This window comes from Fringilla coelebs (genome assembly GCF_963513975.1).
Source record: "Fringilla coelebs genome assembly, chromosome: 13".
Taxonomy (NCBI): Eukaryota; Metazoa; Chordata; class Aves; order Passeriformes; family Fringillidae; genus Fringilla; species Fringilla coelebs.
This window is the reverse complement of record NC_140039.1, coordinates 5408988-5435130: the sequence shown is the minus strand read 5'-3', so window position 1 is coordinate 5435130 and position 26143 is coordinate 5408988. Positions and strand designations below refer to the sequence as shown.

The following is a 26143-nucleotide window of genomic DNA, read 5'->3' as shown; positions in this document are numbered from 1 at the left end:
CACATACAACCTTCAGGTCAGGTACAGGAAACAATCCACAATTGACACATTCATTTGGTTATAGCATTGGTGGAGCTCAAGAAACAGCCTTTATCTAGAAACCACCTTGGGAAAGCTCTTGAACTTGGCAGATCTTCCTCCCAGTCACAAGTCTGGACTTACCCAAGACTTTGGCAAACACTGCACTGTTATCTAAGACATGGTCAAGAAACTGTCCTGGCTCTTCAACTGGATCCAAACAGACTGAAGAATTTACCTGAAATAAACAAGGGATTCTGTGTGGAAGAGGCCTGCACCAGCTTCTGGATTGCTGACCATTTACCTCTGCCAGTGCTCCCAAGTCATTTCCTAACACACCCGAGCTTCCTCTCCTCTGACTGAGAGATTCTGCAATATGCTAGGAAGCAGGTAGGGTAGGGGAGACTGAAACCTCTCCTTGAGACACCTCCTGGAAGGCCTGTGAGGATGTCTTGTGACGGACAAAAGGAAACCAGAGGGAAGTATAGAGCAGAAGTCATTTACCCTCAGAAACTTCCTGAGAAGGGGGCTGCTTCATCAATCCTGGTGCTCTTTAGCAACAGTGCTGTAGCACAGGTTTTGATCCAGAGGCACGAGCAGTTCCTAGGGGAAGGCAGACCAGGCTATGGGCTCAGGTGGAGTGCCCAGGCAGCTGGAACGTTTTCTCAGCCAGCATCAGAGTCCACTAGGGAACTTGCCTGGACAACAACCAGACAATGGCTCAGGTACAACCAGAATAGGGAAAAGGAATGTGAAATCCAGCCTTGAAGAATTCAGGTCTGAAATGCAATTCAGGATCAGGATAGAAACCTGAACTTCCCAGAAGTCCTACAATACTAGGTGTGTGACACTGCTGGGAGTGACTGCTTCCTTCAGCTCCTGCCTTTAGAGTTTTCCCAGAGATCCTCTTTTACCAACCACCTTCCAAGCCAGACTCTGGTGCTTGGGATTTTCTCACCAGCCTTTCTGTATTTTGCTAGGCCTTCCAAGGCTAGGCCATGACATAACTCCATTAGCTAGATGCTGACAGAAGTGATTCATTCAGGGAACAAGCACCTTGGCAAGCTTGGATGTGGCACTTGGTGCCATGCTCTTGCTATGAATGGGAGCACACTCCCGGAGCTAAAGTGATTTCAGCTTTTATTATAAGGCCTAAAGCTTGGAGGGTCGAGCAGGAGCATTCCCGACGAGCGAGGATGCTGCAGAGCCGGTGCTGGATCTTCCTTTCTTGAGCAGAGATGTTCCCGATGTTCCAGGTGAAGCGGCACACGATCCCACTGGCTCGGATGCCCCCTTTTTATACTGTTTTTTGTTCCTTTGCATTGGTTTCTCTTGGGATCCTTCATTTGCGTGAAGGTTTTAGGCGCTTGATTGGCCCATGACAGTTCTGCCCAGGCTGGCTTGGGGGTGATGCACTTTACTTAGGTCTAATACGGTACGGTGAGTACCGTATTTCTTATAACTACCCTTTAATCGCTCTTACAATATAACAACCAAACTTTTTAACAGTGCATGCTTAACAATTATTAACTATTTTACAACAGTTCCTAACCTATTTTTGACAGTCTGGTTGACATGGTGGGTGATCAGTCACAGGCTGGACTCGACGATCTTCAGAGGTCTTTTCCACCCTAAATGATTCTGTGATACTGCGCTGAGGTGTCCCCCAGGGAGAAAGAAACCTTCAGCTGGTACTGCAGCAACCGCGCTGGGGAACGGGGAACAGGGATCGGGGAGTGGGAGACTGAGATCGGGGGTCGGGGACCGCCTCAGCGCTCTCCCGGGCCGGAGCCGCCCCGCCCCGCCCGCTGCCTCTGCCGCTTCCCGCGGGCCGCCCCCTCCCTGCACCCCCCGGGGCGCGGCCGCCCTCCCGCCGCCGTGGTCGGGGCGTGCTCGGCCTCTGCCCCTTCCTCCTCCTGCTGCTGCTGCCGGCGGCCGGTGAGCGCGGGAAGGTGCGGGAGCGGCGGGGCCCTGGTGCTCGGGGGAGGGGTTGGGGGGCTCCGGCGTCGCTCTCGGAGGCGGTGATCACATCCTCCGGGGAGGGGGAAGCCCGGCCGAAGCCCCCGGCGCGGGGAGCCCCAGGTTGCGAGCTCAGCCCCCTCAGCTCCGCCGCCCGTGCCGGGATGGGGACTGAGGAACGCGCGGTCTTGGGGGCCGTGGAACCGTGGTGTTGGGGGCCGTGGAACCGTGGTGTTGGGGGCCGTGGAACCGTGGTGTTGGGGGCCGAGGAACGTGTGGTTTTAGGGGCCGTGGAACCGTGGTGTTGGGGGCCGAGGAACACGCGGTGTTGCGGGCACGTGGTCCGGGCGGCGGCGGGAGGTGCCCACACGAGCGCAGCTGTTTTGGCGCGGAATTTCGGAAGAGTCCTGCTGAGGGAAAAGTTCTGCTGAAGTTCGGTGGGTTTGTTTTGAGCCGTGGTGTCGGCCAGCAGTGGCCTGATGATAGGGTTTCCTGGTAACTAAGGTAAGGTAATGATGTACTGAAATGACTGCGAGTTGTTCTTGAAGCATCCAATCAAAAACCTTCACCTTTTCACCCCTGACGCAGTAAATTCTACCCTTTTACTGGAAGATAATATAAACACTGAGGTGCTCAGTGATGATCTCACATAAAAAGCATACTTAGGTAAGCTTGTTTGATGATTGAGTTCGTACATCAAATGCTGTTATTGATAATTGGGGTTTTTTTTCAGCAGCTCTATCTGTTGCTAATTTGTTATTGTGCTTAGAGGATGGACCGTGTGGTCTTCCCCAACTTTGTCGTTAGAAAGAGCGGATGTGATCACAGAACTTAGCTGGTGAGGTCTCATAGAAGGAGAAGCAGTCTTTGTATTTTATAAATCAGTGGTATCACTTGATCAGAGAGATCAAATTCTGCACAAACCTGTGCAGAAAAGTTGCTTGTGAAATGCAAGAAGACATTTGACTTGGTCAGACTAATCCTGGATCACAGTTTGTTCGGGGGCTGAGCTGAAATCAGTGTGGCTGACATGGTCAGTGTTACCTGTCAGTACTTCAAGGTATGAGCACCAGAAAAGGATTCTTTAAGCTGACTCACCACCAAGGTGCTATAGCTGTAATTCTATGCAAGCTGCTCTTGAATAAATAGGGGTGGAAGTTGGTACTTATTGCAGTGATTGAGGTCTGGGTGGAAAGAGTCTGGCAGCTCTGCTCTTGAGATGGAACTTGGTCAGTCTTTAAAGGTTTTGTGCAGTACTGATGGTGTGAAATCATCACGCTGATACCCTGCGGGATAGGAGGACCCCCTCAGTAACTGGATTGTGTTGGGTTGGGTGCAGACTGTACCTGTTCTCAGGTGATTGAAATAAACCATCAGAAAACTGGCTGGGGAAAAAAGTGTCATCAGTTGATCGGTTGATGAGCTGGAGAATTTAGATAGTTGAGGAAGAGTCTCATGGATGCCACAGCTGATGGAAGAAGAGAGGAACAAAGGAGAGGCACCAAATTCTTTGGTGTGCTGGGCCCTTGTTTGCTCAGCTCAGCCACCTGAGAACTGGCCTAGGCTTTTGGTTTTCCTCGTTATTTTATTGTGCTGCAGTAGTACAATTGTGATATGAAGGGAAGAATTTTGTTGGCTGCCTTGCTGTGTAATTTCACAAAGTATTTTGGAATTGGTCTAGCTACCTGTCATTTCCTTGTTAGGGATAGAGGATGGAGGGAGGAGGCGGGTGGCATTAGGTGTCTGCAGAAGAAAAATGTGATCGACCATGTGTAAGCATATGTAAAGCTGTAAAAAGTATTGTGCTATGGGTACAGTAATGAACCTCCATATTTAAACCCTTAAAAGATTTTTGGTTTTCTTTTTATCGTTGGCTGTGATGCCTAAATATTTTAAAATTTTATTTATTTTTCAAGTATTTGTAACGTTGTAGGCTGTTAATACAAAGTTCTAACTTCTAGAACTTTTCCTGTCCTCCTTCATAGTATACCAAACCCTTACTAATACATTCTTGGAATTCTGTTTAGTCTTGCCTTTAGTCTAGCAAGGACACTTTGTTTTGCAGCTTACATTGTAGACACAGTAAAGTGTAAGGCTAAAAAAGATTGGGGGAAAGTTACCTAGCCAACTGTTGTTCTTACTGGACAATATTTGATAGGTATACTAATCAATCTTATAAAAATTTGGAAATACTGTATTGTGTGTGCATATCACCATATTGTGCATAATTAAGGCTATCAATTAAAGACTTGCATTTATATTATCATTTTAACACTGTTTGGAAAAGTTTTGTGTTTTATTCCAGGCAACAGTATTCAGGTATTTCTTGATGCTAGAGGGTGAAGACTGAATTTTCAGATGTTAAAGTCAGTTTAAATATTCTCTTTGACTCTTTTTGTTTGCTTTCTCTGAACAACTACACCTGAAAGATTTTGAGGTTTTTGGGTGGAGTGTGGTTTAGGAGCAAGATATCAGGCTATGTCTTGATAGGAAGGAAAATGATGAATAGAAACCAGCTGACTGCAGCATTTGTCACTGAAAAACGAAGTGATACCCTTCTTGGGAAATGACTTTGCTTAAGCTTTGGGAAGTATTTTTTTTGTGGCAGTTAAAAGCTTTTAATATGCCATTCTTATGGTGCAGTTACTCAGGCTTGGGAGGGCAAGGACAGAGAAAACAGCCAGTCTCTTAAAGAATGTGTCAGCCCAATGCAGTTCTGAAGTGTGGGATGTTCCCTAAGGGAGCCATCCTGGTACATGAACATCCCCATGGATTGTCACTGGAGCTGCACCAGGTGATGCTTGCAGTGGGAATGCTGCTGGACTGATTTGAGTTCTAAGAATCTGTTGTATGACATCTCTGTTTTCTCTATGGATTATCAGGATTTGGATTTTCTGTGAAGTAAACAAAGCAACAGGTACAAACAACCAAGTTGCAGGGAAATCCAAACCTACAGTGAGTGCAGTGGTGTTGCATCTTTTCCATCAAGTCAAATGTCTAGGAAAATTTAACGTTTTATTCTAACAGATTTTTGGGCCTTTTGGTATTTTTAACCTTTTTGGCAACTCATGTTGCTCTTTGAGTCTTTACAGTAATTTGGTAGCTACTATCAGATATAGTGAAGAAAGTAACACCAGCATCTCATATTTTCATGCAGTTTAGTGCTTATGTCTGTGTGAACATTTGGATAGAGGTGCTTAATGAAGATGAGCTACTCTATGTGTAAGAAGTAAGTATTTGCCTCTGCAATGCACAGAAGGAAATACTTGGTTTGTAAGACCTGACCCAAGTACTTTCAGCATATTTAAATGTTAACTTAGGTGATTTGGTCAGGATGAGGAAGACTTTGCATGACTATTCCTTTACTTACTAACTTTTGGTTTGTAAGTTTCTCAGTTCTGGGTGAGGATTGTCAGGCATATAGTGGTTATTTTGGTGAGGTATAACTTGCACAATCCTGTCCTGATTTCTGCTGTGGATCTTGTCTGGAGTGATACTGCTGCTCTAATGTATTCTTAAAATTGGATGAACAAAAATTCCAGTGCAATCAGCTTAATGAAAGTTGAGGCAAACTGAATGTGTACAACACATTACAATTCTGTCATCAAATGATAAAAACACGCTGTTTAATGGTTAAATCTTCCTAAAGGACCTTTCTCTTCTAGATCTCTAACAGGCTCTATCAGGGATCAACATTAATGCTTGTTACTTACCTGTAGAAAGGGAACAATGAGCTGGATAAATTAATGCATGAACTCATGTGTGTCTTCTTGATAATTTTCAAATACTTATACTCTGTTTAATTTTTCTGAAGGTATCCTGATGCAGAAGACCCTCTGGAAACTGTAAAGAAGATTGCCGAGGAAATTAGGAAAACTGCATCCACCAACTGGTTGGGATGAAGCTTTAATATGATTTTTTTTTTTACCTTTGTGGGAGGGCTTCAAGGTCTGATACAATATGCATTAATGCTTGCTAAAATGATTGTTGTGTCAGTATTACTATATCAGGTGGAAAGTCCTTGTTACTTCACAATTTAGGATGTTCAAGGACACTAGAAAGGTACCACTGGTACCTGCTCCAGATGGAGAATGTTACCAAGTGAAAGGCATCCCAAAGGAGCAGAGAGGACACACTCTAAAACCACCTATTGTGGGGTTATTACTGTAGTCACAGAGTGGGTAATGTGGGAAATTCCCAGGCTTGCTGTGGAGAATGAATGAGGCTGGTTGAGCTCACACTTGAGCTGAGCCACTTATTTATCTTGCACCTGGCTCAGGCAGGGCTTAACCAGTGCAGGATGTCTGGGGTGAAACACTGGCCTGAGCTGGGTGTTGTCTCTGTGAAGTACAGAAGAGCAGCCACATCCCTGCAGGGAAAGTGAGCATCACTCCCCTTAACCCAGGCATAAGAGGACTTGTTCAAAGTACAGATCTGCTCCTTGCTGGCCACGATGATGTGAGCTACAGTGTGGGAGCAAAGACTGTCAGAGATCCTTTAGCCAGGTGGAGGACACTGTGACACTGAAATGTCACACTTCTGTTCTGCCTTTGACTGAACCTTCAGTTCAGTTTGACTGAAGGAAACAGAAGCCCTCATAAAATTGGTGTTTGGTTTTCTCCATGTAGAAGATGAGAACATGCCCCCACTTGGTGGACAAATTGCTGTGCTTGCTCCTCTCTCCTCCCCAAAGCAGGGATGCCTCTCAGAGCATACTTGGGCAAAACTAAGCTCAGTTAATGGAGAAGGTGAGCTTAGTAAAAAGCTGTATTTGTTGATTTTTGTTGTCAGTCACTGACTAACTTTAGTTACTTAGGGCTGATGCAGTAAATGCATTTCTCTTCAGCTGCTTCAAATCTATGTATGGTCTATTTGGTTTTGGATTTTGCAAAACTGCCTTGGAACAGTGCTGTCAGGCTATTGTCAAATCCATACTTTTAGCACCACGGGCAACAAAAAGAATCTCTCCTTTTAGGGTATATTACCTTTCATAAGCACTTGAAACTTGGCTAGGTAACTTTAATAAGTAATAAATTCCATTTTTTTTGAGATTAATTCTCTTGTTACAGGATCCCTGACTCGGACATGTTTCAGGATCCTGATTTAGACTTTGGCCCCAGGTAAGCCATACAAGCTTTTAAAATGGGATTTATGTAGAGGTTCTTCATTGTGTAATCAGGACATGTGGGCCTGGCAGTGCTGGGTTAACAGTTGGACCCAGTGATCTTAAAGATCTTTTCCAGCCTAAACAATTCCATGATTCTGTGCTGCTAGAATACAAAAATAGAAATACTAATTTGTGTCTTAAGAGTGTGGAGCACTCAAAATCTGTGTGTGTGTTGGAAGAATGAGAGACATGACGAAGAAGCTGGATGTTGCTATTTAGACCATAAGTCTCTGTATATAATAACCTGCATCCTTCCTGCTGAACAGGAGGTTGAAGCATTAGCACAGAGTCACAGAACAGTTGGGGTTGGAAGGGACCTCTGGAGATCCAGTCCAACCCTCCTGCCAAGGCAGGGTCACCTGGAGCAGGTGACACAGGAATGTGTCCAGGCGTGACTTGAATGTCTCCAGAGGGGACACCCCACACACTCCCTGGGCAGCCTCTTCCAGTACTCTGCCATTCTTAACATAAAAAAGTTCTTCCTCACAATGAGGTGGAACATCCTCTGTTTTAGTTTATGGCCATTTCTCTGTGCTTTGTACTCTTAGAAAATCCACAGTGGCTCTGGAAGAAAATCTGCTTTTTTTTTTTTGAAGTATCTCCTTGGTGTTCTAGCATCTTTTGCAGTGAGTTTCTATCAATATTTCTCCATCTCTTTCAATCTTGGGAACAAGTAAATTCCTTTAAGCCTATATTGGTGATGACAGGAGTCCTGCTGTAAAAATATATCAGTTTTTCCCAGTGCAGAAGATGATGAAGAGAGGGCAGGAATTAATCACAGAATGTTACAGGGTTGGAGTGGACATTAAGGATGATCTGTTCCCAGTCTCCCCCTGCCATGACCAGGGACACATGTCCCACTTACTGAAGGCCCCTCCAGCCTGGCCTTAAACACTGCCAGGATTGGGGCATCCACAGCTATCATTAGCAACTTATTCTAGTGCATCACCACCCTCATGGTAAAAACTTTTCTTCCTAACAGCCAACCTAAATTTCCCCTCTTTCAATCTGTATCTATTACTCCCTGTCCTGTCACTCCAGTTCCTGACAAAGAGCCCTTCTCCGGTTCCCTGTAGCTCCTTCAGACCCTGGGAGGTGTCCACACAAGCTTCTCTTCTCTAGGCTGAACAGCCCCAGCTCTCCCAGCCTGTCTCCTTAGGGGTGGTGCTGCAGCCCTCTTATCAACATCGTGCACATCTTATCAACAACCCTGGACTCGCTCCAACGCTTCCTGTCCTTCCTGTGCTGGGGGCGGCCGAGCTGCGCGCAGTGACGCGGGGCTCTGCCTCTTGGATGTCTCTGCGTAGGTTTGGGCGATCGGGATCGCGGCGGCGGCGCCGGGGCTCCCCTTTAAGGGGCGGTGCGGGCGCCGTGACGTGCGCGGGGCCGGGCGGCGGGCGCGGGGCGAGCGGCGGCGAGCATGGGGTAAGCGGCGGGGCTCGGGCGGCTCGGGACGGGACCCGACAGCCGCCGGGGGGAACCCGCCCGGCCTTCCCGGGACCTCCGGCGGAGCGGGCTCAGTACCGGCTGCCAGCGGGGCCGTGCGAGCGGCATCGTCCCCGGGAGCGGCGGGCGGGGGTCGGGGCCGGGCGGAGCCCCCGCGCTGTGTAAGTCCGGGCGCATCCTCACCTGCGGGGGAGGAAGGAGCCGCGCTAAGGGAAATAGGCACCGGCATGGTGGTGTCAATGAGGTACGGGGATGTCTTGGAGCCTTGGTCTCTTTTGGCCGTGTCGCTTCGATAAGGAGGAGGATTTAATGTAGCAAATATTTTGGAGGAGGGATGCCCCTTCCCAGCTAGGCTGATCTTGTGTCTTCAGATGTGTGGTTCCAGTACAGCAGGTGTGAGGCTTATCTTGAAGACAGGGCTTGTTCTTTGTAAAGGACAGAAAAAGGCATTTAGGAAGGAGCAGTTTTAATTTATTTTATTGTTTTAATTATCTTTGTTTTCAGCTGTGGAATGTTTTAAAAGATAACCGTAGATGTCTCAGCTTGAGAAGATGGGTGCCTTCTCTTTCCCTTTTCAATTACATTGCAGCTTTGAAAAATTAGTGTTGTGCAAAGGCCTAGACTCGACATCAAACTTACCTTCTTGTTAGGCAGTTTTATTAGAAACTCACAGGATTTATTAGTTACTCACAGGATTACTGTCCTTGAAAAGCCACCTGGATAGGACTCTGGAGGAAAACCACATGTTAGAACTTTCCAAAATGACTTATGACTGAGCTGTCCCATTTAGGGTGTTTCAATAATGGGAATTGCAATGGGTGGCACCGTCTGTGACTGCAGCCAGTGGGACACCAAGGAGGTTTTTTGTTTAGTTACAAACAGTGCCTGGGATTTTGTGTTGTATATGTTGAGGTTTCTATGCTTTTTTAACCAAGTAATAAGCTGAATTCCTTCTGGAAGAGTTGTCCTGCTTCCTTGCCTGCAAGGTATATTCCACCTTCTCTCTCTGTGCCAATTTCTTTTACAAGGCAGGTTTTGCCTTGTTTCTTGATGACTATGTTAGTTTAATTTTTCACTGTGTAGAGAGAAGGGCTGATGTCTAACTGATAAAAGTTAGAATATTTCTTTGTATTTCCAACAAGAGGAACGTTCTCTTTGAACAGCTTGTAACATGACAGGAAGCAAAAAGGGCAACTTCCTTTAGTGCCCTGTTCTTAGAAGCTGCAGATATTACCTTTGACACTGCCCTTGAGAAAGAAGGTGATGATTTCCTGGCCTTATGGGTCAGAAAGTGTTTAATTCCCCATTCTTGCATCAGGCTGATTTCTAGATTGAGTTGCCACCCTGGCACACTGCTCACAAATCCTGCCTTTTTGAGAGACCTTCCCCTTTCTGAGGGTGAGTTACAGACTACCTGTGGACTTGCCACTGGACTCTGTTGTCTGGGTGTTCCTTCTCCCTGCTTGGAAATCCTGCCACAATTACACCCTAATTCTAAGGACAGGGGTAGGGAAGGGCTACTGGTGGAATGTTTGTTCTTTGTCATCTTGCCTGGCTGAGCAATTTCTAGTTTGCTTGTACTTTTGCTTTTTTGCTGTGTTTATTCTGAGATCTTCTGCAGAAGTGCAAGCAAAGCACCAGTTTTCAGTAGGTTTCTTTTTAGTATAATCCCTTGATGTTGTCTTTCAGTATTTATATTGAGTATCAGGTGCAGTTCAGGCAGGTGTGCATTTTGGGCAATCCTTTGAAGTGTATTTCACATTGCAAGTGGTCCATACACTATAATCTTTGGCCATTTTAAAGACAATAAATTACACTCCATTGGAGTGTGTTAATATTGCACTTCTAAGTACTTGAAAGCATTTTGCTTCCCAGAAGGCTGGATTTGGAAGCAAATGTAAGCATTCTAGGAAAAATATGAAAGTCAGGATTAACTCAGATTCAGGCCTTTTATTTTGTTGATCAATCCTTAAAGATCATGTGGAGCTTTTAGGTCAGGGTGTAGGCATAGGTTTTCATAGTGCTGAACTTGATAAATTTGTCACCATTTTTCCTTGACCATAAGTGATTTCTCCAATTTCTGCTGCTAGTGAATGTGGTGTGGCAAAGGTTTACTACTGGAAGGTGTTTCAGGATTCCCCCCCCCCCCCCCCCCCCCCAATTTTAATTGGATTACTGAGTTTTCCCCTGCTTTACTCTGGTTTCAAAGATGGTTTGTGAGAATTAAGGTTAATTTTGTTGGTTTCTCCTTTTTATTCTGCTGTACATAGTATTCTTTTTTTAAGAAACATTGCAAAAAGCAGAGCACTGATTCACCAGGTCAGAACTTGTTATTATTTTCATTGGTAGTGTGATTACTTAGCCTTGGTATGCCAATTTTCCAATAGTGACCCTTACTGGAAAAGGAAATTAGATGACTCATATCTACAATTCAACTCATTGTGAAGTATTTGAGTGTTTAAGGAGGTGGAGCAATTCAGAACATCTGTATCAGTTACAGAAGAAAATAATGTAGTTGGGGCAGCTGGTACTGGGCTTTCTAATTGGGAACAAAACTTCACATTGTCTGTGTACACAGTTAATTTGGCTCTGTTTCTGAATTAACTTCTGCCTGTAAGTTACAGCAGATTGTGTAACAGGTACAGTAATGCCTGAGGCAAGGCTGTTCCTCCTTAGGAGGAGGGGGAGGCAGGATGTCCATTTTCCTGGGAAGCTTTGGCCAGCAGAGACAGACCAGCCTTGTTGGATGGGGATGTGCTCATTTGGGGTTTGAGCCATGTGTTGTCTTGTGGCTTCCTTGTCCTTTTGTGATACAGAGAAAATCCATGCCTGGTTAAAATGTGGCATCTACAAGAGGCTGCTACAGGCTAACCTGGCAAAACCAGCATATTTGTACCAGTGAAAGATATGATTATCCTGATTTTCTTTGTCTGGTTTAGATATTTGCAAGCCCATATTTTCTCCATAGACAAGGTGAAAAATTATAATGAGCTATGCCCCGTTTCTTCTCCCCTGCTGTGACTATCAGGGACTCCACTTTATACTTTCTGGTATATTTGGATACTCCAGGATCTGTAATAGGTTGCCAGTGGTAAGAAAGTAAATAATGAAGATAATTACAGAATCACAGAATTGTTAGGGTTGGAAGGCAACTCTGGAGATGATCTAGTCCAACCCCCCTCCAAGGCAGGGTCACTTGGAGCAGGTTATACAGGAATGTGTCCAGGTAGGTGTGGAATGTTTCCAGAGGGAAGACTCCATGGAAATTGGAAAAAAACTTGTAGAAATGTGAGCAGTCTCTGTTTAATGAACGGAGGATTTCTTTTCCAGTGCTGGTCCTTGATATTTTCAGTAATAAATGAGTTAAACTACATACAGCCTGTTCTGTGAGGCTCGTGTTCAAGCACAGGCTAATCTCACCAAGGAATGTAAGCTTCTTGCCTGGAAACAACCGAGACTTGGATTTGAAGCTACTTAAAGAATTTTTAATGCTTTTTACTAGCCTGAAGAGTAAACATCAGCTTGCACATTTAGCAGTGGTGACTTGCATTGCTGAGCATTTGGTTCTGTGTTCACCATGGTCTCGATGAAGAAGCTGCTTGAAGGTGGCAGAGGGTTGGTTGTGAGTTGTGGTCTCTGCTGCTGTAGGCACTTAGGTTTCGTTTCCTCAGAAGCCAGGCAGGAAGGAGAGGTTGAAAAATGGTGCCCTGGTGTAAGAGGCAGATGGCCATGGCTGGGTTAGTGTGCCCTTCTAACCACAGAGGGCTGCGTGACAGCAACAACCTGAGCGCACAACAAGATTGATCGCAGCAAGATTGATCACTTGGATTCTGCTCAGGAGTTAATTTTCCTGTGGCTTTGTGCTTCATTGACTGTAGCTACCTAGCAGGGTAGAGTGTTCCCTCTGGCTGTGGGTTTTCCTGTGCCTCTGTGTAACTCTGAAAACAGTACATTTTGAACGTACAAGCTGACTCTGGAGAGAGGTTGTGGAAGAGGTTGCAGGTATGGTAGTCCTCAGAGAAGGATCCTATAGCCCAAGAAACAGAGAATCCTTTAAAAACATGTTTAGAAGATCGTGATGGCTATTTATTAGGATCTGTAAAAATTTGAGCATTTTGAGCACCAACTCTACTTTTTCATATAGTGCCATAAAAAAGCCGTAGCCTGAGGTGTAGCTGGGTATATTTGCTACAGATTGTGTTTGTAGATGTATTATGGGAGGAGGAGAATACCCTCAAATTGCCCCGCCTTTTAAAACTGCAGCTGTAGGGTCTTCTGTAAAATGAACAAATTAGTTTAATTTCAGGAAATTACCAGTTGTGTAGAGATTGGCCTTTTGACAAGATCTTTGTATTCAAAACATCTTATACGATTCATTTTTGATGTGATACACCTCTGTTTTTATTAGAATGGTCTCTGGCTCTCAATTCCACCGAGGTAAACTTAAAAACCTCCTTCTGTTTTTTTTTTTAGGGTGTGAAAGGCACTAGTCATCCAAGTCACTTTTGTGACTCTTTTTGGTGAAGGTATCAATGCCATTTAAAAGTAGTAGTGGTTGGCCAGATGTGACCTCTGCTGCAGTGGTCTGTTCTTGTTTGTACAGTGTTGGATTTTCCTTGATGATCCTTGTTGTGCTGAGTGACTAATATTCCAGAAGGGGAATGTGGGGCAGGATGTCACTTCATAGTAGTACAGGATAACTAATTTATGTAATTCAAACTTTGCTCCTGCCTGAACACAGTACTTGGAAATTTTATATACGTGATGATACATGAGTAATGTGGGTAAAGAAAAAGGTGTGTTTCCTATAAAAGCTGGGTTATAAGGCAGGCAAAGCAGGTGGGTGTAACCTAGTCCAAACTTCCTTTTACTGCAGTTCCAGTGTGTTTGGCAAGTCATACACCAGGTTTCAATATGCCAGGGGAAAAAAAAATCTTTGGCCAAGTTAGTTTCTAATTAGTTGTTTAAATCTGCTTCTAGAATTAGTATGATACTGGCAGTAGCAAATTCGTAATATTGCAGTTTTTGTGGGGAAATTTTTTTTGTAGCACTTAATTGTTTTTTCGTTTGGTTTGGCTTTTTTTTCAGTTAAACCTGTTCTGCTAATTAAGTTAACCATCTAAGAAAAATCCTTCCCATTGCCAAATTTGAATTTGGGTGTGGGGGTAACATCCTGTGTCCTTGAAGTGGGTGGTAGGAAGGGAACTGACTCATGTTGTTTGCCTTAAATATCTGTAATCATTCTACATTCTCTTTTTTCCACTAAAGGAACATTTAAAATTTATTTCCCACCTGCAGAAGCAAATGCCTTTAATTCTGTTTAAGGACAGTTTCTATGCTGAGGGTCCAGTGGACTGAAAATTATCTGGGGGCCTGCTTGAAGCTGCACTGTTAATTCTTGCACTGCTGATAAAAGACTTCAGTCCCTCTGAATGAAGCCTTGACTTTTCCCCGTGTTATGTGCATATTTTAATGCATCAGTTACTTACAGCAATTACTCTGTTTTCTACAAAGTGTACAATAATAGATTTCCTGGCAAACTTCACCAGAAAATTGTATTTTTAGTATGTATTACAAAGGGATTTATATACATAGACATATTTAGTACAAGTGCACTCTTTAGGGACCAAGAAAAGATGCTTGTATACATATTCCATAATAACCTGTTGGATCAGGGTGTCAGATGTCTGAGTAAGACCACAAACTCCAGGAAGTTTCCTCCCTGCCACTTTCTCATAAAGGCTGCTTAAGAATACGTTGTGCTAAACATGCTATTTTTAAAAAATGGAGAATTAAAAAAAAAAGTAAATATAATATTAAAAAATAGTAGTTAGCTTCATTCCAGTAGGTCTTTGTATATAAAATTAAAGTTTATTATTTTGGGCTTAAAGTAATCCACATCACTATTTGAACAAACAGCTAAAGGCTCCATTCAGCACATATTTAGCAAACTTCTTCCTGTAAGATTCTTGCCTTCTCTTTTCCTGTAGCACTCTGGCAGTTGCAGAGTTTCTTGCTTCCCGTGGCATTATTGTTGTTTTAGCTCGTTTCTCAGGCCAGCGCTGGGTCCCTGGGCTGTGCTCAGCTGTGGGCTCTGGGGGAGGCAGCTCAGGGCTGTTTATACTGCAGGTAAACAAAGGGGTTGTTTTGCTGGGGCTCCCCTTGCAAACTCTCCTTTTGGGACTACCCAGAAGGAATTGTGGAAAGTAGTGCTGAGTTTTAGGAGTTATCATTTCATCTGTGTCCCTGCTAGAGCAGTTTGCAGTTAATGATGGCTTGAGCTGATGCTGCTCTGAAGGGTTAGTAAAAAAGGGACTGTGCATGGGCAGAACCCCACGAGAGACACTCTGAAGTGCTAATTGAGTTAGCATTTGTTAACATTTGTCTGAAACACCAGACATCACAATTCCAATCCACACTTCTGCATTGCGGAGCTCCTAAAATGACTTTGCAGTTTCTCAAACCTGCCAGTCTGATGAAACAACCAAGATTTTGCGGAAATGAAACCGTGCTGCTCAGGCTGAGTTTTAGGCTGCCTGTTGCCTACCACAAGAATCACTTTGAAACTTCCTGATCATGTAGAGATCCTGTTCTGGGGAGGTGGCCAAGGTTGCGCCAGCAATTACTGTGATTGCACCTGGACCAGGAGGCTTAACTCTGGTGTGTCTGCTTGTGCTGAGGCTCAAGGCTGTGCTAAATTAAGCTGCTCCCTCTTGCAAGTGTTAAAATCAGGCCAATGTTTTCCTGTGAGTTTGCTTTCTGAGTAATAGTAAATTATTTTCGTTTAATCTTTAGGAAAGTGGTTCTTATGTTTTGAATTTTTATGCTAAAACATTAAACTGAGGAAGTGTGTTGCTAGTAAAGTTTTAAAAATTAATCCTTCTGAAAGGCTCTTGGGAATTCATGTTGCTCTTAAAAAAAAAAGACATTATTTTCCTGCTGAACTTCACAGAGGCAGTGTGTGGCACTGTATGGCTGTGACTAAAATATTAGTTAGGCATCTCTCTCGGGGAACTTGTTTGGGCATGCCCTACACCTGAGTCAGGGCAAACGTGGAAATTTACCATTCCATCGCATTTCTGGGAACTGGATCCTTTTCTGGAGCAGTAAGCAATGACAGGCATATACTCAATTTTTTATTTAACTTTTAGGAATGGCCTAAATTATCTTTTGAAGTCTTTCCAGACCACCCCGTGTTACAGCCATAACTCACTATTTGTAAATGTTTGTTTTGAAAAGCAGCAGTGCTTTTGAAAAGAGCCTTGCCAATGTGTTTCTCGAAGCATGGAACTAATCTTGGAATAGATTAAAACTTGCACAATAAAAAGGCTGCTTAAACTAATTTTTCATTACTAGGTGGTCTCATTGTTAATTTGGATTTTTTTTCTGTTTTAAGACAAAATTTTTAGTGTGTCCTACTCACATGAAGACATAGTTATGTGAAAGCTTCCTTTGTATCAGCTTACAAAATGTCACTGACTTAAGTGATTCAAACTGTTAAGAAGAGTTAAAATACATTGCTGGAATAAAAACTTTGATATTGGAAAATGCTTTAAATAAACTTTTTTTTCCATTTGACTGTTCAAGACTGAGCTCTCCCACATGAATAACTGTCTTGAGAATTAACTTCTACAAAGAGTACTATTTAGATCCTTGGATCTCACATTTTAATATGTCTGTTGCAACTCATTCAGTCCTGAAAAGGGTAAAATAGGCAAGTAACTCCCTTTATGTGAGCTGATAGATATATTGAATAATTAGACAGCTTTAAAGGTGTGTCTGAGAGACATTCTCATTACACATTCACTTCAGTTGTGAGAGGATGGGGTAGAGGTGGAGGTAGGGCAAGGCAGGAGAAGAGGTGGTGGTAGGAAAGGGCAGGATGTTATCTCTCCATTTTTACTAAATGGAATAAATCTCTCCATATTTGCTTTTCTGTATATTTTATGAGAAGTTGCAGTTTGTCATTGCTGCAATAAAACTGCTGTTAGGTTTGATTTTGTTTTTTTATGAAATTATTGGCAAAAGTTCACTTTCCTGTGAAGAGAAAGAAGCAGGAAATGTCAGTGAATGAGCTCAAGCTGTTTATAACTGTGTGTGCTTTATTTAGACTATGGTATATATAATGTGGGAATCTGGAAACCTGAATTGTGACTGACGCCAGCAGAGCACTGAGCTGCTGCTGTGGCCACCCTGATTTCTGCACTCTGACGTTTGTTTGCAGAATGCAGGGTCAGGTGTGCTTTTGGTTTCGTTGTTTTCTCATGGTTAACCATTCAGGGGAAGAATCTGTAAGCAACAATCCCTCCCATTTGTTCTTTTTCATTTATGTACAGTGCTTATGGTAATTAAATTATCATTTGATGTGATTATGGTTTTTTCCAAATATTTTAGGGCCCTTTAGGCAGATTCATCAGGCGAAAGCAATCAAATGAAGCAATTTTTGTCTGAGGAGGGAGTTAGCACACTGCAAGGGAGTCTTTATACAGTGCCTGGAATATCTTGTCTCCTGAAGGTTAGAAGGTTCACTGAGTAATGTGTGTTGAGCACCATTCTGACTTCACTTGACCATCATCTGTTAGTGGCAGCCCTCCTGCACCTTTTTCAGTAGTGGGATATCCCTTAAATGCTGAAGAAGTGCTGAGACCAGTACTCCTTGGGCAGTAAAAAAAGCATTACTGCAGTAAGATAATGACTGACCATGCAGAAATTCCAAAAGAGTATTGCTAGTTTTGGTTGTCAATAAAAATACTTAGAAAAAAAATTCTTAGAGAGTGTTGATGACAGGAATTACAAGTTCACAGCACTTAAGGTTTTTTCTGTAAATGTCTCCCCACTTTGTGCTGTTCTAAGACATTAGCCTGCATGAGCCCAAGCACTGGCAGGAAAATTATCTGCTGTGAAGTAGGTGATAAAAATGCCTGCCAGTAATCAGTTGTTGCACTCCTTGAGGAGCTGTGAGAAGAGCGAACTCCTCTGTTATTTGACTTGCTGGGCTGTCTCTGGAAGCATATTTGGTTTGCAGCAATCAGACAGTGTTTCAGTGGGTAGGAGTGGATCACAGTGTTTGCACACACAAACACAGAACTCTAACGTGTACAAATGACACACCTGCACCTCAAACATGTGTCTCCATTTAACTCTTCAGGAGATGGGTGCAGAATGTCCTTGTGTCATGGTTGTGTCATTTTGCCAAGGACACAAGTGACCCAAATGCACAGGGTGTCTCTAACAGCTTGGTGAAGATGAGGACATCGTGTGTTGGGTTTTTAGCTTTGCTTTTGTTGTGTTCCTTATTAGAGGTAGCAAATAGGAGATATCAGCTTCATTTAGCAGAAAATTTTAATAAAAACAAACAAATGGAGCCCATGGTCAGTGTTTTTATCTGTTGAGGGCCCTCAGCTTGGCTGCAGATGAGCTTGTGCTGTTTATCTCTTTGTATCAGAAATTAATTTAGTTGTGAAACATAAGGGGGTTGTTCCAGTTTCCTGCTGTGCTCCGTAATTTACAATGAGTAAATATTTCTCCACTTTAGCTCACTTTTTCTAGTATCTTTGATTCTGTCCAACTTTTGCTGAAGTTCTAAGAAGTTCATTGTCTGTACAAGTGAAGAATTTTAGTTGTCTTTGTCAGCCCTAATCTCTTTCCTTGACACAAGAATTTCTTTCCTTAGCATAGTTCACTACAAAAAAAGTGTTTTTCCTTTACTGGGGGAAAAACCCAGGGAAGAACCTAGAAGACTTCTTTGCTTTGTCTGTGCTGCTGTTGCTGCAGAACAGCTGTGTATAATGGAAGTAATGTCAGCTTCTCTAGTGAGAGAGCTCTTTCAGGGTTGGTGCAGAATTAGAAACAAGAGAAAAGAAAATGCTCTTGGCTGCTCCACAAGTATCAGAAATTGCAGTTGACATTTCTTGGCCTGCAGTTTCTGAAGGTGTCTGTTGTTTGTAACAGGTGTTTTTTGTTTCTTGAGAACATTGGAATGAGGATCATAATTCAGTGTATGAATCCATTGAGTGCAGTTCTCTCTCTTCTCTTGAAATCACATTTGTATTTTGTTTTTTACACCAGGCTTGAAGAAATGGGAGTTTCTGGATGGTGATGAGTTGTCTGTGAACTTACTGTGCCGAAGTGAAGATAATGGTGATGAGGATGAGAGGGCATTTAAGAGCTGGGTGTTTAGGAGTGTGTGTTTAGGTCAGCATCTCAGAAATGTTCTGTGCAAATAAATGGGCCAAACATGCACGTGTTCCCCAACACATTATTTTCACCTTTACATCCTGTGGTTGTGTTGCAGTAATCCATTTATTTTCCAGTGACTCTGACTGGTTCCTGTGACTTCAGGAGGCTGCAGCAGTTCCTGCTTCCTGTATCCCATTCAGTACTTCATGGTTGTATCCATAGTGCTGTATTTAGTATTTCACAAAATCAGTGCTCAGTCAGATACAATTACAGTTTCCTAAAGTCATTGTTTAGAAAGAGATTTGACTCAAGCTTATTCTTCTAGCTTTTGCAGAAACAGAATAAAATTGATACAGCTCTCTTAAGGTGAAAGGTTGCATTTAAAATTGAGACTTTTTTATTTGTCAGTGCTCAGCTTACTAAGGTTAAGTTGCTCTAGGAGACACTGAGGTGAGGTCTTTTAAATTTGGGCTAGGGTAAAGCATTTTGCAATTCTTTTCGTCAGTGATTTAACCTTCCAGTGTCACTGATATTCAAATGCAGTTGTCACATTTGGTTGGTGTTTGATAGCCAAGTGAAAATTGCTGGATGCTATGGAGATGTTTTTTTGTTTAAAGTTGTTAACAGGAAACTGAGCAGGGGAAAAAACCAAGAACTCTGTAGCCAAAACCTCTACCAACAAACAAAAACAGGATGGATGTGAAAACGGCTCTCTAGTCTTTATTTTATAGCTTGTAGATTGTTCTTTAAAACTGACTTCCTGCAGTTGTTCCCAAAACTGATGCATGGTGTGTTTTCTAAGAAATAAGAGTGCTGGAGACCTTGGCTTCCATGAAGATGGGCTTTATTGATTTCAGACAGTAGGAAACAGATCATTTCATTTAGAACTTCAAGGGAATTGTCACTGGCTTTGCTGTGATATCTTTTCTTCCCTGTGTGGTAAATAGAACTTGTAAAGCTTTGAGAGGTAACTGGTTTTGTCTGCCTCCATCATTTGGTGCTCATCACAGAAGTCAAAGCTGTTGTAATCTCTGGTCTTCCCATAAAAATTTGTGAGTTTTAGGCAGTGTTTCTGTATCCCATAATGTAGCCTGGCACACTTGCTGTTGCAGAAAAATCAGGATTTCAGTTCTTCCTGACTGTATGAAACATGGATTCTAAAATACCTGTTTACAGAGGGCAAGGAACCTGCCAAGAATCTGTTGAGGGCTGAGATTGTCTTCAGTTTGGGACTTGGGAGGTCTTAAGGAATGTGGGAAGAACTTGATGTCACCCCAACAGGCTGGGTCCTTCATTGTGGGCTTGCTCTGAACCTGTGTGTTCACAACAAAACAACAACAGGCACAGTCAGACTAAAATGAGAGGGACCGAAGACCCCTTGTCAGGGGTGGTTCAACTTCCCCTGGCTGAGCAGACCTGACCTCCTGCAGCACTGCCTTGCACAGTTGTTTCTTAGTCCAATGAGGACTGAGAGATTGGAGGTGGAGCAATGTGTTTGCTGCTGGTTTGGTTAAGGAGTGAATCTTACCAATTCTGGTGGTCTCTGTCTTGCAGTTTTGGAACCCTTATTGCCATTGGAGTTAGTGTTTTTGCAGTGATTGTCATCACTATTATTCTGTGCCTCACCTGCTCCTGTTGCTGTCTGTACAAAGCATGCCGAAGACCACGCCGTAAGTAGCTCTGGATTTATTTTCTTTATCAGATCTTTGAAGAGGATTTTTTTTTATCCCTCCTGGAAAATTGTGTTCCTATAAGAGGTGAAAATACTCTGCTCAGAAGTTGCAATACCTAAATATTAAAAATAAGAATCAGAAGTTGCAATACCTAAATATTAAAAATAAGAATTTAAGCAGCTTCAGAATGTGAAGTTGCAGAGATGTTTGGGAATATTTTCTGAGCATTTAGAAGTTCTCTTCCATACCACCATGTGGAGGGTCTGGGGATTGTTGGGGGTTTTTCTTTAAGGACCACCAGCACTAACCATGTTCCTTTTCCTTACTGTAGCTGTGGTGACCACTGCCACCACGACTGTGGTTCACTCTGCCTATCCCCAGCAGCCAGCAGTGCCCCCCAGCTATGCAGCAGCTCCGTACCAAGGCTACCAGCCCGTGGCTGTGCAGCCCCAGCCGGGGATGCCCGTGGCTCCCTACCCTGCCCAGTACCCTCCCCCTTACCCCACGCAGCCTGTGGGACCCCCAGCTTACCATGAAACTGTGGCAGGTAAGGCAGCTTCTTCCAAGTGCTTCTTCAGCTCCTGAACAGCTGAGAGACAGCTGCTCTGGAGCAAATCTTCTGTTATTTACATTTATTATTGTCTATGGCTATGTTAATGCAAATGTAAACAAATTTTATAAAGCTCAGGTTGTGGTGGATGATGTTATTCACCCTGGTGGAAATTTCCCTAACACTGTTTCTGTGTTAAGCATTGCCAGAGCAGGTGTGAGCTGGAACTGCACTGGCAAAGTTTGGCAATGTGTGGGACTGTCAGCAGACTCAATAGGACGTTTTACTAATTCAGCTGACATTTAATATTAAAATCAAAGTCAATTTATATACATATATACATACATACATATATATGTATGCATGAGTTGGATGTTTCCACATTCCCTTTCTAATCTTGTATCTGTGAGCTCTATTCTGTAAGAGCATGCAGTGACAGGACAAGGGGGAATGGATTCAAACTAAAGGGCAGCGTGTTTAGATTAGTTTTTTTTTTTTTATATATATATATAATTAGTTATTAGGAAAAAATTGATTACTGTGAGGTTTGTGAGGCCCTGGCACAAGTTGGCCAGAGAAGCTAAGGATGCATCTCTAGAAGTGTCCGAGGCCAGTTTGGATGGAGCTCTGAACAACCTGGTCTCATGGAAGGTGGCCCCACCCACGACAAAGGGATGGAAAGAAGTCTGTTGACAACTTGCAGTTAGAATTATCAGAATCTTTTTTCTTCAGCTTTCCTTCTTTCACAGCATTGTTTTCATGCAGCCTTTTTGTTGCAATGACTAATTCCCACTTCTGCTGGTAATAGCTGTTCTCTGAGCAGTTGGCTCCAGACTGCTCAGAGGGGCCAAAACTAGGCTGTAGGATCTTGTTTTCTTACAAACCTCACTGGTCACCCTTTTACGTAACAAAGTATAGTCCTGACTAGTAGATAATGCCCTCAAAAAGTAACTCCCAGGACAACTTGGATATAAAATGGCTTTTCATGGTGTGAAAGATTTGCAAACAGTTAGAAATTGTACGTTAATAATGTGCAAACCAGCCCCACATGTGAAAACACTGACTTGGCAGGACTGTTGACTCTGTTTTTCTATTATAAATGCCAAAAAACTGTGGGTTTTACAGGATTATGCCAAAGTACTTTGGCTTCATCTTTTTCATCTGAGGGAGCCAATAAATTAGTCATTTCACTTCTCCTGCTCTCTGGTTTCTCAGGCTGTTGCTGGTTTTTAGTTTTAAAACAGTTGTTTTGTTTTGGGTTGTTTTTTTTTCTTTCTGGGAACATACCAAAGCACTTTCCATGTTGGCAGCTGAAAATGCCTCACAGTGAGAGTTCTTTCCTTCATTTCTCCTGCGTGGTAACGAAGGAGCAGGCTGTTAATTAGGTCACGTGCCAGGGGAGAATACCTGCTCTGCCACACAGGAGTCAACCCCACTCACTTTACAAGATCAGCAGAAGATAACCACACTTGCACTTTCCAGGGATCTGATTAGGTGCTGCTTGAACAAATTTGTGCTGTTTGAAAGAGCTGAAAATAGAGATGCCACTTGAGAGCAGTTTTTCTCAGAACAGTAGAAAATAAGGATCTCTTCCAAGGGATGCACATCTGGTATATAAGTCAAACTCTTTCGAGTGCTCAGTAGTGGTGGGATATTTTTTCCCTTCTATTTTACTTCCTTAATTAATTTTTTGACACTTAGCAGGAAAGCATTTTCCCTGAAGGAGTCCTAATATGATTTCTCTAGTCCTTTTACCAGTGGTTTTTTTCTCAGCACACTGTCAGGTATATCCTCTTGTATGTTTGTATGTGCACTCCTTACACTCCTTACTTCCACTGGTTCTCTTTTTGTTCCTTTGTTTTAGACTAGGTTTTTTAGACTCAGCATCAAAAAAGCCCCAAAGCCAACAAGAACAAAAGTTTTTGTGCTCTTACTTCTGAAATGCAGATGTTTTATGACAAGCTGTTTTCAAGTCCAATTAACATACTGGCTAAGTTGAACCTCTTAACTGTGCACTCAAAACAGAAATTGCCATTTTATATGTGGAGTTCAGAATGTACATTTTATAAATCTGTTTTTTCTTGTGTTTTGCTTTTGCAGCTGGTGCTGGAGCTCCTTATCCCACCCAGCCCCCTTACAACCCTGCTTATATGGATCCTCAGAAGCCCACCTATTGAAAAGCTTCTGCTGTGCTTCTGCATCCAAAACTTTTCAAAATGTAATTTGTTCTGTTTACACCATGCACCTGTACTATATTTTTCTGGAAGACAACAATTTTTTGTTAAAGTAGAGTGAAAATCAGTTCAGTATCTTCTTTTTTTTAATGCTCCAAGGAAGGAGTATTTTTCTTGCAGAAGTTAATTTATACCTCAAGGAAATACAAAAAGAGATTTTGCTCTAGATACAATGAGAGAAGCAAGAAGAAAGAGTATTTCATAAATACACAACCACAATACCATTTGCTGTGCAATAATTTTGAGGGGAATGGTCTAATATGAGCATTGTCAAATACCCAAAGCTGTAGCAATCTTTTGCACAGTATTAAAATGTAAAATCTTAACCTCTAAGAAACTACCTGATACATGTTATGTAAGTTCTGCCTGTTTTGAAGCTACTATTATTAGGTAAGCTACCATTTAAAACATTTCATTTATCATTCAAAAGGGAATTTTCCTTTTTTGCGTCACATTTACCTTTGGTAAGAGGTAGTAAACCATGTTCAGTTGCCTTGGAGCTAGTTCTAAATAGCATGTGTTGGTTATTTCCTTGTTTTTTGTCCCAATTTTAAGGTTTATAAACTGTGCCTCCATTGGGTATTATAGCTAGAAATCAACAGACTCTCTGCCACTTAAAGGACCAAATAGATCAAAAGCTGAAACCCTGAAAATTCTCCGTAAAAGTTATTGGATGAGTATTTCTTGTTCAGCTAGTATTGAACAAGCTTACTTCAGTCGTCTGTTGTTGATGAGTTTGGAATTAAAATCAGCCCCTTAATGACATGTTAACAGAGGTACCTTGGCATCCTCATCACAGAGAAGGAATTCTTTTACAGGAGGGATGGGATATCAGCAGAAGATTGGGGTTTTCAAATGCTCAGGGTTTTTCCACTGTCTAGTGGGAACTGTAGATGGCAGGAACCTAAGAATTACAGACCTTTGTAAATCCAGTCTGCATTGGAGTAACAGTGTGCTGGGTGAGGGGCCACAGTGAGCATTAAACCTCCCTTTTGTCTTCAACATTCCTGTAAAGCTGAGCAGAGAATGAGAAGTCAGGGAAAGGGAGGATTTGGTCCCAGGCAGGTGATGTATTTTTAAGAAGGTAATGCTTTCAGTCATGAAACATCTTGAGACATCCTCATGGCTGTTAACACTGCTGGGGCTTTAGGCTTTATGAATCTTTCATTGCTCAAACAAATAAGGTAGGGGTTTTTTTCACTGTCCTCAACAATTCTGTCTTTTCCAACATTGAGATGGAATTTGGTGTTAATCCTCATGGAAGTATGTAGTTATTTGCATGTATCACTGTGACATAATCACTGAAATAATTTTAACATATCTTTTACATTGATTTTACTTTTTTAGAGAGGCCATTGAGCCATTTGTCCTGGCATTCTACATTTGGGGTATATTATTGTTTGGTGGCATTGTTTTACCTCACAAAGTGGGTGGAAGTTGCTGTTGTCAAAGGCAGCCTTGTTCCCCTTCCTGATCTTTTGAGTCTATTTCTGGATTATTACAATTCTTTTTTTAAGAAAGTTTTCAGGGCATTTCAGAAGAAACTTGTTGAAAGTTTTTACACTGGGCTTCATGACAACCTGTGCCCCTTTGTTACACCTCTCTGAGTGTTGAAGTTAATAGCATTAAATGGTGCCAAGAGGCACTTACAGAGCATTTATCTGTGTATCCTTTGTCTGTGTTCCTCCTCTTTCCTGCCACGTCAGCTGAGAAATTGGGCAAAACTTCCTGACACTGTCAGATGTTACGTGGGACCAACCAAAAGAAGGATGGTGTCTTCTGTATGGAGGAGGAAGTATTGCCTTAGAAATCTGGAATATTTCTGTGGGAGAGCACTGAGTAACTGCAGAAATAAATCCCATGCTCCAGATCCTACTCCTGGTGCTTATTCATGGAGAAGGAGGGCAGAGGTTGTTCCAGCACCTTTGTTAGCCTGTGTGGAGCCAGGCCAGGGAGAGCACAGGTACAACATCCAGTGTGGGGCTTCCTGAGGTTGTTACTGTGCCCTGCTCTTCCTGTCCCCACCCTGGTGTGGCAAAGAGAGCAGTCACAGTGTCATGTTTGGGTTGTGAGAGAGAAATCTGCAGTTTCATGGCAGGATGGCTCAGTCATCATCCCTGAGGAGATGGGAGGAAAGGAAGGAGGCAGCAGTAAGGGACATTCCCAAATAAGAGGTTTTGGAGTGGAAGCTGTACAGACCAAACAGATGGTCCTGAATTGCCACTGCTCCGTGTGGGGTGGTGGGAGATGGGAATGGTTAAGGAACCTGAAAATTGACACATTTCCATGAGTGGACATGTGCAAATGATGGCTGTGTACAAGTGAAGAGATCAGTCATTAATGAACAAGGAACTGCCTTAGCAGTACTGTTACTCATTCAGTTGCAAAACTTATTGAAAGAAGAGAAAACGGTCCAGTTCAAAATGAATCCGATTGTGATTAATTGCTTATTGTTAGTGCATTAATCATCATTAACAATGAGGTGTAGGACCGAATTTTATTTGGTTCTTGCCCTGCAGCCTTGTTGAAGCTTGTTTTCAAATACTGATGAGAATGGGATGGTTACAGAAAAGATGGAGATGATCCATAAGTTTTCAGTTTAAGCACAGCTGATGTGTCAGTCCCGGTAGCTGTTGCCTTCACGTCACACTTGTTCTCCACAGTGCTCTAGGGAGGGGGGAGGGAGCTAAGACTTAAAATGTTGATATATCTTTTTTTTTCTAAATTCTGTAAGTGCCTTTGTTTCAGAAATGTTACGTGAAATTAAAGACAGTAGAATATTGAATTTACTAGATAATCACTGTTGCTTTTGTTACATACTGTAACCTCGCTTTGTATGTTGTTTGTAGGTTAAACATAAGTATTCAAACCAAATGGCATAAACTCTATGCACCTTTGTAATAAATTCAGTGTTTGA

At 42.7% G+C, this 26143-nt stretch overlaps 1 protein-coding gene across 4 annotated transcripts; it reads left to right on the top strand.

Annotated features, from left to right (window-relative positions):
• The first annotated feature begins 1883 nt into the window (after positions 1-1883).
• Positions 1884-26114, top strand: SHISA5 (shisa family member 5). Of its 4 annotated transcripts, none has more exons than XM_084214611.1 (6): positions 1884-1956; positions 5792-5869; positions 7047-7097; positions 20324-20439; positions 20774-20989; positions 23093-26114. In XM_084214611.1, the coding sequence occupies exons 3-6, from the start codon at positions 7063-7065 to the stop codon at positions 23167-23169; spliced, it is 444 nt and encodes a 147-aa protein (XP_084070737.1). In that variant the 5' UTR covers positions 1884-1956; positions 5792-5869; positions 7047-7062; the 3' UTR covers positions 23170-26114. The 4 variants fall into 4 exon arrangements, with proteins under 4 accessions (XP_084070737.1, XP_084070738.1, XP_084070736.1 ...); XM_084214612.1 differs by having other exon boundaries at positions 1943-1970; XM_084214610.1 differs by lacking the exon at positions 1884-1956 and adding an exon at positions 5133-5206.
• The last annotated feature ends 29 nt before the right edge of the window (positions 26115-26143 follow it).